This window comes from Delphinus delphis, chromosome 16 (genome assembly GCF_949987515.2).
Source record: "Delphinus delphis chromosome 16, mDelDel1.2, whole genome shotgun sequence".
In the NCBI taxonomy this organism is placed as follows: Eukaryota; Metazoa; Chordata; class Mammalia; order Artiodactyla; family Delphinidae; genus Delphinus; species Delphinus delphis.
This window is the reverse complement of record NC_082698.1, coordinates 41,128,437-41,140,862: the sequence shown is the minus strand read 5'-3', so window position 1 is coordinate 41,140,862 and position 12,426 is coordinate 41,128,437. Positions and strand designations below refer to the sequence as shown.

Sequence of the window (12,426 nt, the reverse complement as noted above, 5' to 3'; positions counted from 1 at the left end):
TTAATAATATGCATGTGTGCAGTTTATTACTACAAATGAATTAATTGTAAAATTCTACAGCTAAAATTCTTGCCTCCAATTTCCTTTTCTTGTATTTATTTCTTATTTCTCGAGTCCAATGAAGTTCTGGAAAATATTGATATTAAATAATCAATAAGAATATATTCAAATGGACTGTTTTCTGTCTTCTTCTTCTTCCTATTTTTCCTTTTATTCACATTAATTATACTAGTACTTATTTAAGTATTTTATTTTCCACAAAGTGAGTAATTGTCTGTGGATAGTTTTGTGCAATTATGAGTAAATTTCTAGTTAAATCTTTCTTTTCTTTAGAAATTCTTAATACAGTTATGTATTTTTGTAATAAATTTGAAAAATTAATTTCCAGGTAATGAACTAATAAATGCATTGTTTATTAACATTATAAATAATGGCACTTTTTTTTTTTAAAGACGAAAGACCCAGAGCTTCACCTTTTTCTGAATGATTATACTTCAGTCTTCACTATCACGCAGACTGGAATCACTCGCTACCTCACCTTACTTCAACCAGTGGACAGGGAAGAACAGCAAACTTACATCTTTTCGGTAAAGAGATTTCATATATATGCATATAAATATACATATATATGTATGCAAGAGCAAGAGGTGTCTGTTTAAAACTGAAAAGGTCAATGATTTGAAAGGAAAAATGCAATATTTTCAAGTAATAACAGAGAATATAAATAATAAAAAATTCTTCACATGTATTTCTCTTTTTTCTGTTTGTAAGTTTCTGTAGTTTATTACCATTCTTTCCAACAGAAGAAAGACAAATTTTGAAATGAAAACAAGAAAATGGGAATCTCACTCTTCACCATACACTCATGATTGACTTAAATTGAGATATTATAAAGTAGAATCAACAAAATAAAAAAATTATTTTCTAACATTTATTTATTTATTTATTGTTATTGCATTTTTAAGTTTGTCATACGGTTAGGCCAGTGGTTCTCACTGGGGATGATTCCTGCACCCACCACCCTCCCCATCCTGCCCTTCCCCAGGACCTGTTTGCAATTTCTGGAAAGAATTTTGACTGTTACTCTTATGAAGAGGTGCTATTGGCATCTGGTGGGTAGACACTGAAGATGCTGATAAACCTTTTATAATATACAGGACAGCCTCCCACAACAAGAATTTGTAGGTTAGGTTAGTGAAGAGAGAGAGAGAGAGAGAAAAGTTGACAGCTGAATAGAGGTAAAAAGGAAGTTCTATTCATTATCCAAATTTCTGAGCTAGATTTTATTCAAATATAGGGGGAAAATGAACTGATAGAAAAGGGTAGGTAATGGAATTTATATAAGGAGGATTTTTGTCGGGAAAAGCTTACACAGCAAACTCAGAGCTTTCAGAAAACCTAAAGTCCCCAGTTAAAACTTAGATACAGAGTGGATTTCAAAAGTCATTTAGAACGAGGATGGTAGTGTTATAGCACTGATTTTTTGGTGAGACCTTCTTTAAAAGTTAATAATGTAATTAAGATATCAGTCTTAACAAATGCCAATGGGTCCTTTAAAAATTGTGATTTTTGTGAATTATTAGAAAATGATATTACATGTTTAGGGCATCTATTTTCTTGACTGATGTAAGCATGTTGGCTGTAAAAGCAGCTGTTGCATTGTAAACAAAACATGTAAAAATGGAGAGTATTTTACTATTAATTTTTTAAAGGTTAAATAGTAGTTAACTTCTAAAAATTAGCAGTGTCATTGGCCATTTCAAGCCTCTAAGACATTTTACCTATCAGCTTCTTTAAAACGTGCTTGCATTCAATACATTAAAAACAAAGCAGACTCCTCCGTAATTGCTTCTTAGCACATTAAAACACTTTGATTATATGTACTATTATAGTTTTATTACTTCCTTTTATCAGCAAACATTTTAGCACCCTTTTAAAACTGTAAATTACATACGAGAAACTTCTTAAATTGTAGAAGTTAATTCTGTAGTGCTTATGTTTGCATGAATACTCTATTAAATGTATTTTTCTATCCCCAAAGATAACGGCATTTGATGGTGTTCAAGAAAGTGAGCCAGTTACCGTCAATATTCGGGTGATGGATGCAAACGATAACACTCCAACCTTCCCTGAAATATCCTATGATGTCTTTGTTTATACAGATATGAACCCTGGGGACAGTGTCATACAGGTGAGAATATTTGAAGCAATTATTTCCTTGGGCATTATACAACGCATTGGTGAAGACATTGCTGAAGAAATGAAAGTGAATTTCAGACTTATTGTATGGCATAATTTAGCTTAAAAAGCTTTAAATTTATGTTTACTTTTTGAATGAAAGTATATCTACATGGACTTTAAAGTAGAATTAACTAGATGTACACATAGCTGTTTGACCTTTTATACTTGATTTTTAAAATGTAATATATTGAACATATTTAATTAATATAATGAATATATTTAATATACTGAAGTTTCAAGCATTAAACATGTAGCTTAAAACTTCAAATTATTTTGAACTCTTGTAGAAATTGGTTAAATTTCCTTTGCAGATAAATACAAAGGACTGTATTAATAAATTGCTGGGTAATACTATTAGACATTGATTACCTGGACATGAAATAGAATCATTACAATGGGAAAAATTAAGATAAGACAGTAGATTGTATCTTTGAAAACACAGAAATCTGGCAAAATCTTTATCCTTGATTTATTTTATTTTTATCATTAGCTATACTTATTACATTTAAATAAATTGCAAGTTATCTCACAATCTTTTTTGTGTTCTGTATATAAACCATAAAGAAGTAATAATATTCTTCCTTGAGAATTTTTAGAAATCTGGTTGACTCTAGTACTTTCCAAACTGGCTGTACATCAAAATTATCTAGGGAGTGGTTGAGAAATACAGATGAGAAAGATTCACTTCAGCTTTCCTGGATCTGAAGCTCTATAAGTAATACTTAAGTAATCAATATAAAAAACAAGCCCAAAAGGTTTAAGTTGCCCAGTCATGTAAAGACCACTGATCTATATTTTCCTCTACATCTGAGAGTCAGATTTAATAATTTGAAATTGCTCTCAAGCCAGGAAGGTCATGATTCTTTATACTTTTTAGAGTATTAGAAAGGCTCCTAATTATTACTAAAGTTTATATATAATATATATTATATAACATAAAATATATAATAATATAGAATATAATCTAATATATAATAGTATAGTATATAGTGAATACTAATAAATAAATTTGTATACCTATGTATTTTAGTATTAGATAAATAGTTCAGAGCAGTAAAAAAGCATTCCAAATGCCTCAGCAGTGTACTTAAGTCTTTATGTTATGGTTGCTCTTCTCTCCAGCTTCATCTTTGGCCCTCTATTTCTATATGTATGTTTCAGTCCTACTGAACTATCATTTCCAGTTACCTGAATGTGCCTTGCTCTTTTCCCATTTTCTCTAATTATCTCCTTTACCTTGATCTCTTTCCCTTCTATTTGTAGCTTGATTACTTTCTCCTATTCTTTAGACTTTTTACTTTGTGAGGAAGCATTCCTTGGTAGTTTTCAGTAGATAATTCCTAGTAATTCTTCTTCCTTAATATTTCCTGTTCTTGCAACCCACCAAAAACAGTAGTTTCTAGCCAAGATATTATGATACAGTGGTGTGTCCTCATCAGTGTGAAATGTGTGGGAAGAAATAGTTAACAATATGTCTCATGGCTTTTGTATACTATTTTCTGTTAACCAAGAACACTTCTTATCTGATCTTTTACAAGGCTAATTCACTCTCATCATTCAGGACCCAGCTCAAAATATCATCTCCTCAGAGAAAACTTTCCTAACAGCTTAGTGTCAATAGCCTCCCAGCATACACACATACATATACACACCCCGTCACACATTCTTATTCTGTAACTTTCTCTCATCACTTTCATAGCCAATATGACCAACTAAAATTATCTTCTTTTCTTGTCCCCACCCCGAACTAAAAACTCCATCAGTGGCCATCTGTCTTGTTTGCTACTCTAATACCAGCACATGCCAGACATACTAGCCATGCAGTAAATATTTGTTCAAAGGATGAATTATTGCCTATTTTGCGTGATATAATTGTTAATATAAATTAGAGTTAATTCAATGCTACCCCTATTTTGTTTATTGGATTAAGATGTGCTTTCTTCAGTGATATAGGAAGGGGTAACATTATAGACTGAGTTGAGTGCTGAAAATTCACCTAAAAATGCATCCATGTGAATGTCCTCTTCCATGTATGTGGGTAGTGGGGAAAAGGTTTCAAACAGCCACAGTACATTTTATTCATATCTTGGTTATGGCGCTTGTCATATTGATGAAATCCACCTTTTTTACCCATTTGTCTTGAGGGCACAACTATAATTTGTTTCTGTATCCATAGTCTGTGTATCCATAGTGCCTGGCATATAGTAGGTGCCTAAACTAGTAGATGCTTAATAAATGTTTATTTGAGGATGAAAGAAAGAAAGATCTGTAAACAAGTAGATCTGAATGAATGAGGAGGAATAAGTGTATTGGTCTTTATTTCTAGTGAATTGATGGACCTAGAGATCTACATTTATCTTTACTGAAGCACTCTTTCATAGGGAGTAAAATTATGGTTTATACAGATAAAGGAATGAAAATTATTGTCATGTTCTTATTTAATTAGATCTGATTCTCATCTCTATAATAACATAATTGGAAATAAAAGTAAGTTTATACAGAAAAACCCCCAGCAGGGAACTGGAAAGTGTAACTAAGAAAACGATAGCAGTTATGTGGTGGAACCGTATCTCAAAAATGTTTGCCTTGGGGGATCAAAAGCTTATTTCTGGCATTTGCAGTCTACAAGAGTTAATTTCCCTTATGTATCTCTTTATAAAACACTTTTTGCCTTGCCTTTAAAGAGTCATATTTTATATATTTCCCTTTGAAAATCTATTTGAACATAGATTGTTTTTGTCTATGTGCCTCTAATTTCTTAACTTATTTAAATGCCAAGAAATGAAGCTTTTTAATTAGTATTTTTAATGTTATTCTGGTATGCGGTAAAAGAGTGGTGTGGCTATAAAGCATCCTCCAAGGGCCTAGAAATAAAAGGAAATAGATTTCCCAGTGAGAGAAAAAATGTAAAACAGAGCAAAATAATTCAGAACCGTGATCTGCAACTGCATTTTAAGGGTCATAAAATGGGTTCTTACGCTCCATTCATCACTAACCGTTCAATAACCTGCCTTTCCTCACTAACTCCACAAAAGATCAACTGGTGTCCTCTTTGGTTAGTAATCTGTTGTCAACAGGAGTGAAAGTGTTAGAAACAAAGGAGACAATGAGCACTCTCCAGCAAAGAGAGCCTTGGAAAACAGATTTTAAGTATTATAATCAGATCATTTTCAGTGTAGACATGAGACTATCTTGGCCTGATGTAAGTACATAAGTATTTGAGTCTACTGTCTTCTTATTATGAGGTAGCTCTCCTTGTCCACAAGCGTGGATCAGTTGGTCATAAAAATGTGAGTACTACCCAGGTTCTTGTTAAAAGTTCTCAGTTATAAACTAGCCTTCTGACTTTATTATGCTTGCTTATTGTAAAAAGGAACAGGGTGATTCTGACATGTATGGTTCATGAAATACACTTATGGGAGCACTGCCATAAAACAGCAGCTGCATCTTTCACAACTGAAAGTTAAGTGTAATCAGGTTATGAGCACATCTTGTGTTAAGAGAGAAATTACTGGCATGGGTGAGTATGATTCTTCAGTTCATGCAGTGTATTTTTTGCTGCACAAAAGACAATTTTGTAGGCCATCAATGAAATCTTCCAGGTTCACTCTAAATGATATCCCACTCTGTTGTCTTAAGGTCTCATTCACACATTGCTAGTTTTCTTGAAAAACCAATTGCTCTATATTGGAGATATAGATTTTTATATATAATTATATAATATTAATATTTTAAAGATGCAGATTTTACTATTTGTAGTTAGCTATCCTGTCTGTACTCCAAAGATGCTATTCTTAGACTTTTACAATTCTCTTAAATCAATGGTTCTTCGTCCTGAGTATTAGAGTTCTACCTGAGAAACTTTAAAAAATATTGATGCCTGGACTACACCCTGAAATATTTTTATTTAAATGATATGGTAACACATAGTAGAGTCACTTGGAGAGATTTTATTTAATAAAACAAAGAAGCTCTAATATGTAGCGAATTTTGAGAAAAACTGCCTTAAACCTTAACAATATTTTTGTACCCTCTGAAAAATGGAATCTTAATTTATTAAGATGTAGTCCCTCATGGAGTGGCGTCCTTTGATTGTCACCCGCACCTCTTCCCATATTTCTTGTTTTTCAGTTCTTACTTTCTTTTTTCATGTTTCTTACTCCTCTTCACTGCTTTAAAGTCCACCCCTTCCCCTCACCTTCACTTGTGCTCACTAGTTATTCCATTCTTTCAGTTTTATTTTACTACAATAATCTCTTTCTCTCTATTGATTCTTTCCCTTTGGCCTATAAGCATTTTTAAATCCTCCTATGCCGTGGTCTAAACACTCTTCCCAGATAAGATTTCATGCTACTATCTAACTCTGATATTCCAACTCTGATGTATTTAAGCATTTGGATTGATAAATCTAGATAGTTTATTATTTTATTCTGTATTTATGCATAATTAATACATAGTTATAAATCTGGCCTTCGCTCACATCATACTACTAAAATCATATAAAATCATAATTCTAATGAGTCAAACACAGAAGTAAATATTTCTCCATACTTAATCTATGTAAAACTCTCAAATTTACCCTTTTATGGAAAACCTCCCTGGTTCTCATCCTAGCTGTCTGGTGGCTGAGGGACTTCTTGCTGGCTTCTTGTTCAATTCCCAATCTTTCAATATTAACATTTTCCAAAAATCAATGTATAAATTTCCTCTCTTTCATCTATTCCCAAGTTTTCAATCATCACTTTTATGTGTACTCATGTCACCCAAAGTTAAATGTCCTGTGATGACCTGAGCATCAAGCTGTTGGACATGGCAAGGTGGATATTTGACAGGCAGATAAAACAGGACATACTCTAAGGTAAATTGACTAATACATTATCTTTCTTCTGATACAGAAACACAGACACACCCACAGACACCCACACACACACACCCACACACACACACACCCCCACACACACACACCCACACACACACACAGAGACTCAAACATACATAACCTGTCTTCTTTGGAGGCAATTATATTTTGAAGAGCCCAATTGATCTTGGATTACCCTGGCTTCAGGCCAGCAACTATAGTCATGTTTCTTTTCTCCCTCCTTCACCTGCATACATCCCAGTGATTGTCCGATTGTCTGGTTTCTGAAAATGCTGTTTCAAAGTGTACCTGTCTGTCATCATTTCCTTTTCCATGCCCATGCACTGCCATAAGTTAGGCTGCTACAGTTGACTCTGACAACTGTATTTTTGCAGGTTCCCCACCTCACTGCTACAAATGATTATTCTGAAACACAGACACAAGTCAAAATAGGTCCTTATCCTACTGAAGGAAGAGTCTAATCTCCACACCATGTAGTCAAGGACAGCTATGTAATACTTCAAGTATTTTTGTTTCATCTCATGCTACATCTCTCCATGTAACCAACTTTGAGATTATATAGAGGGTTTGTTCAGCATAGAATATCCTTCCTGTTCTATGCCTATTGATATCTCTCTCAGGTTTTAAAATTTAATCCAAATTGTACCTTTTTTCATTCTTTTACACACAATTCAAATATTATTTTTTAAATAAAGTCTTTATTTTCATAGCAAGTCAGAATTCATTGTTCTTTCCATCATACTCCCACATATCTAGGTGGCAGTTCTATCTCCCATACATTTTACTGTGCCTTGCATTAAAGTTAGCTTTTACATCTCTGTCTAACCTACTGAACCATAAATTCCTTTTAGTGATCTCTAACCACCAGTGGTCAGCACAATGATTTCCACATAGTAGGGATTCACCAAATATCCATTGAATTTATTCCCTCAATTAATTTGCTCTCAATTAGTTTAGAAAGAGTCTCATTCTAGAAATGCATTCTCTTTGGCTTAAGAATTCTCTCTGCCACACACAAAGTGTTATCTCCCATAGCCCTTTCCAAAACAGTCTCTAACTTTTTAGCCTCAGCCAGGCTATCCCTTTACTGCTCTTAATATGGAAAAATACATTACATTGAAAACATTCCTGATTACTAATGCTGTGTCACAAGTCATTGAATATTAGAGCTAGAAATTACTATGAAAATATTCCTTGTTCACAGACTGATTTTATAAAGAATTTGAGCTAGTACATTGATAAAAAATTGGTCCAAATTCACAAAGTTTATAAGTGGCAAAGTTGATGTTAAATCCAATTTAAAGATAATAGTATCTGTTACCAACATTTTAAATCAAGTATACTCCAATAAAAATTTTTTAAAAGTACAAAAACCATTTTTTAAATAAGGATAATAGTATCTGGAACCAGACTAACCAGTTGTGTCCCTTTCTGTCACTTTGTACCCTATGTAACCTTGCACAAATAGCTTATCCTTCTGTACTTCAGTGTTCTACTCTTTAAAATGTTGCTGCTAATAGTACCAGCTGTATTAAATTGGTTATATGAACTACTTCCATATGTGCATTGTAAATGATTAATCTTGTATAAAGTCATCCAGTTATTATTAATATCAATTCATTCTCATGAATTATATAAAGCATTTATGATAATATCCTTTACTGCCTTATCTGTGTATATCTTTATGTGCCCTGTATATTATTTACTACCCTGTGGAGGACATATAAACATTACATATAGAATTATATGTTAAAATTATTTTTATAATTTCCAATATTATAAACAAAATTAGGATAAGTCTATGTAGTATTTTAATGACTTTGACAATTTATTGTATGTCAAATAATGATATTGTTCTCTGTGGTAAGTATACGTGTGTATCTATATGTGTGTTTGTGATATCATGATTAAAGTTTGAGGGTATATTTATTTAAGGTCTTAGTGGGGTTTAGTATTTTAAGCAAATACCAGATAAAGATTTGTTGAGCAAACCTTTCAAAATTGTAAATATACTCTTACATTTGTACATAATTTTGTCTTATATTAAAACAATTTAACTTTACTAAAGATCAGTTTCTTACCTAAACCCATTTGCATTAGAATCAAAACTTATAACCAAAATAATGACTCTTAAAATATATAGTTTACTCACTTGTGTTGCAGACTTTAATTATATTGAAGTTTTATTATATTAAATATATTTTGTTGAAATGGCTGATATTCATTAAATTCTGAATACAAGTCCCTTATCAGCTATATGATTTGCAAATATTTTCTATTTTTGTGTATCATGCTGTTAGTGTCACATCTAAGAAACTTTTGCCAACAAGAGTTCACGAAGATTTTCTCCTATATCACCTACTATGAGTTTTATAGTTTTAGCTTTTACATTTTACATTTAGATGATCCATTTTTAATTAATATTGCATATGCTGTGAGATAAAGGTCTCTGTTCATTAAAAAAAATCTTTTGCATATAAATATCTCAGCAGGTTTTATTCAAAAAACTATCTTTTCCCCATAAATTACCTTGGTATTTTGTTGTAAGTCAGTTAGCTATAAATGTAAGAGGTTACTTCTGGACTTCTGTTAATCTGTATGTCTAGCTAATGTCGAAACTACATCTTGATTGCTGTGGGTAGATAGTGTGTTTTCAAATTGATAGTGTAATTCCTTCTTCATTGTTTTTCTTTTCTAAAATGGTGGCTATTCTAGGTCCCTTGTATTTCCATATAATTTGGGGATTAACTTGACAATTTCCACCAAAAAGCCTGATAGAATTTTGATAGGGGTTACACTGAATCTATAAATCAAATACATTTAAAGAATTTCCATCTTAAAATATTGAGTCTTTATATCCATGAACATGGACTGTCTTTCCACATACTTTTAAATTTCTCTCAATAATGTTGTAGATTTTTATTTTGAATGTGCTAGTTTTAATTCATGTTGATTCCTGTAAGCATTTGACTGTCTCCAGTATTTCTCCCAGAATGTTTTCAAGAAATGGATGTCATTTGGCTGATGTCTGCTTAGTGACTCCAGGCTGCTTAATTTATTGGACAGAGGTAGTAATTTATTTTAAAGATAACATGATTAGTGGGGAAATTTATACAGCTAAATATTATATATTTTATTTTTCATACACGTTTGAAGTGCAAATCTGTGGATATTCCATTTGTAGGACCAAGTCAACATGCCCATCCTAACACTGTATGCTACAAGAACTCTTCTGATGATGGAAGTTTGATTAAAATGCACTGGAAGATGAAAAAAAATTAAATTAAAGCATTTTTATTTACGGGGCAGATTTTCCCATTAAATTAGGAACGGGCTTTATATACCTATAATCTCACAGACCACTGATCACAAGATCATTGAGTTGTTATTGAATTAAATCCCCACCATAGTTTAGTTTCAGGGTTTTTCACAAGATGTTACCGTTTTCAGGGTATTCTGAGTCAGTGTCTCAGCTCTTTTCTAATCTTGGACCACCAATAATTCCTTTAAAATATTTTTGTTTACATGTATAGGAACTCAATTAAATGGATTCTTGACCCACTCTTTTATTACTTAGTGTTGAAAGTCTGAAAATTTGTATAAAGCTATTTGAGTAACAAGCATAGAATTCATTATTTGGCTTATTTGTTAAACTTCCTACTTGCTAATGATTTATTTGGCACTAGTTGTATTCCCTGAATATATTATCTTATCTGTGGTTGGCTGCCTCTGCAGTTTTGGGGTTGTTTCTATCACCTGTGCTTTGCAGTACTGTTTGGTATTTACAGCACCTCCCAGACAGGTGCCTTTTTCAATTTAATTATCATCCAGCTTTCTCCTTTCCAATATCATTTATGAAAATGTTAAATAAGACCAACCATAATACCTACATCCCTTAAGCACATTTCTCAACACTTCTTCTTAACTTGATGCATTGCCATTTATCACTAAATTCCTTTAGCCGATTTCAGTCCCAGGAAGAATGTTAATATTGAATCCAGTTTGAGCTAAATTTTAATTAGGATTTCCTGAGACATTGTGTTAAGTGATTTACTATAATCAAAATTGATTTCTCCTCTGCTACCCCTGTCCTCTAATTTTCTAATTTTATCCACACACAAAAGAGAATGAGTCTGGCTTGAATAGTTCTCCATAAATATATATCATTCATTCTGACTTTCTGCAAATTGTTTCCTTCTCCTTTGCCTTTAGGACTATGTCTGTCATCCTCGCGTAAGTCCCAAAATTGTTTCATGAAATGCCTTTCCTTCTGGCAGCCACATCTGTTCACCCCCAAATACCCAGTCTCAGACTTAGCTGAATTTATTCCTCTCTTTCAAATTTCCTTTTTTTCTCTCAGTTATTTTTGTTGCTGCTATTTCTATGCACATTATCATTCTAAATGCAGTGTATAATAAAAATAGAAATAGGCTATGCACAGTATATCCCCTTGAGCACGATGAGGTGCGTAAAGTACTTTGTTTACATTTCATTAGGATAGTTAACATGATCCTTTGAATGGGCCATTAATTAACACAGCATATCTGAAATTGAATTTAAGTTTCAAGGTAAATGTGTACACTTGCATTTTATCTAAGAAAGTGCACCAAAATGTCCCATAGCTGCCCAAAGAAGTCTGTGGATGACAAAGAACTGCTACTTTATAGAAGTGAAACTCATGGATAAGAAATACGTAATGTCAATAAATAAGAAATTTTTTTTCTGCAGCTTTATTTATTACAACCCTGTGTGTTTTATTAACAGGAAATTTTTGCCTTCCTCTTATGTGTAAACTGAGGCCAGCTTTCTTTTCTTTATCTGTCAAAGGATGAAAACAGAAAATTCTGTGACTCTTTGTAAAATGCGTATTATAAGATTTCCCAGTAGAATCTTTTTTTTTTGGCCCCCTTAAGTAAATTTATATTTATCAGGAAGTCCATGAGGCTTATTTAACATATTAAATCATAATGACCTTAATTTGACTTTATGAAATAAATAATGGTTATTCTCTTTTCATATATAATGACCCAAAATAGTCTTTAACTATTGCATATCATTTGCAATGATTATGAATATGTGCAACTTAGCCTTACAGATGCTCATGTGGTATTATGTCAGGGACTCTAAATTGAATCCCTTTTCTCAAAAAAAATATTTCTTGGGCTTGATATTCTTATTTTCTAATTAGATATTCTACAATTGGAGATGCATTTGTTTGCTTTTGAAAAGGTAATACGCTAAGCCTTATCAATCCTTTATAAGTCATTGTGAACAAGATTATAAGAATTTTTGCTAAACCCATGTGT

At 32.3% G+C, this 12,426-nt stretch overlaps 1 protein-coding gene across 17 annotated transcripts in view; it reads left to right on the top strand.

The window, feature by feature from the left end:
* The window catches only part of PCDH15 (protocadherin related 15), a 724,552-nt gene that overhangs the window by 433,031 nt on the left and 279,095 nt on the right, over positions 1-12,426 (top strand). For all 17 annotated transcript variants that reach the window (XM_060034587.1, XM_060034586.1, XM_060034585.1 and 14 more), the window contains 2 exons: positions 453-587; positions 2,042-2,191. In XM_060034587.1, coding sequence (XP_059890570.1) covers positions 453-587; positions 2,042-2,191 — 285 coding nt within the window. The remainder of the gene's footprint in view (positions 1-452; positions 588-2,041; positions 2,192-12,426) is intronic.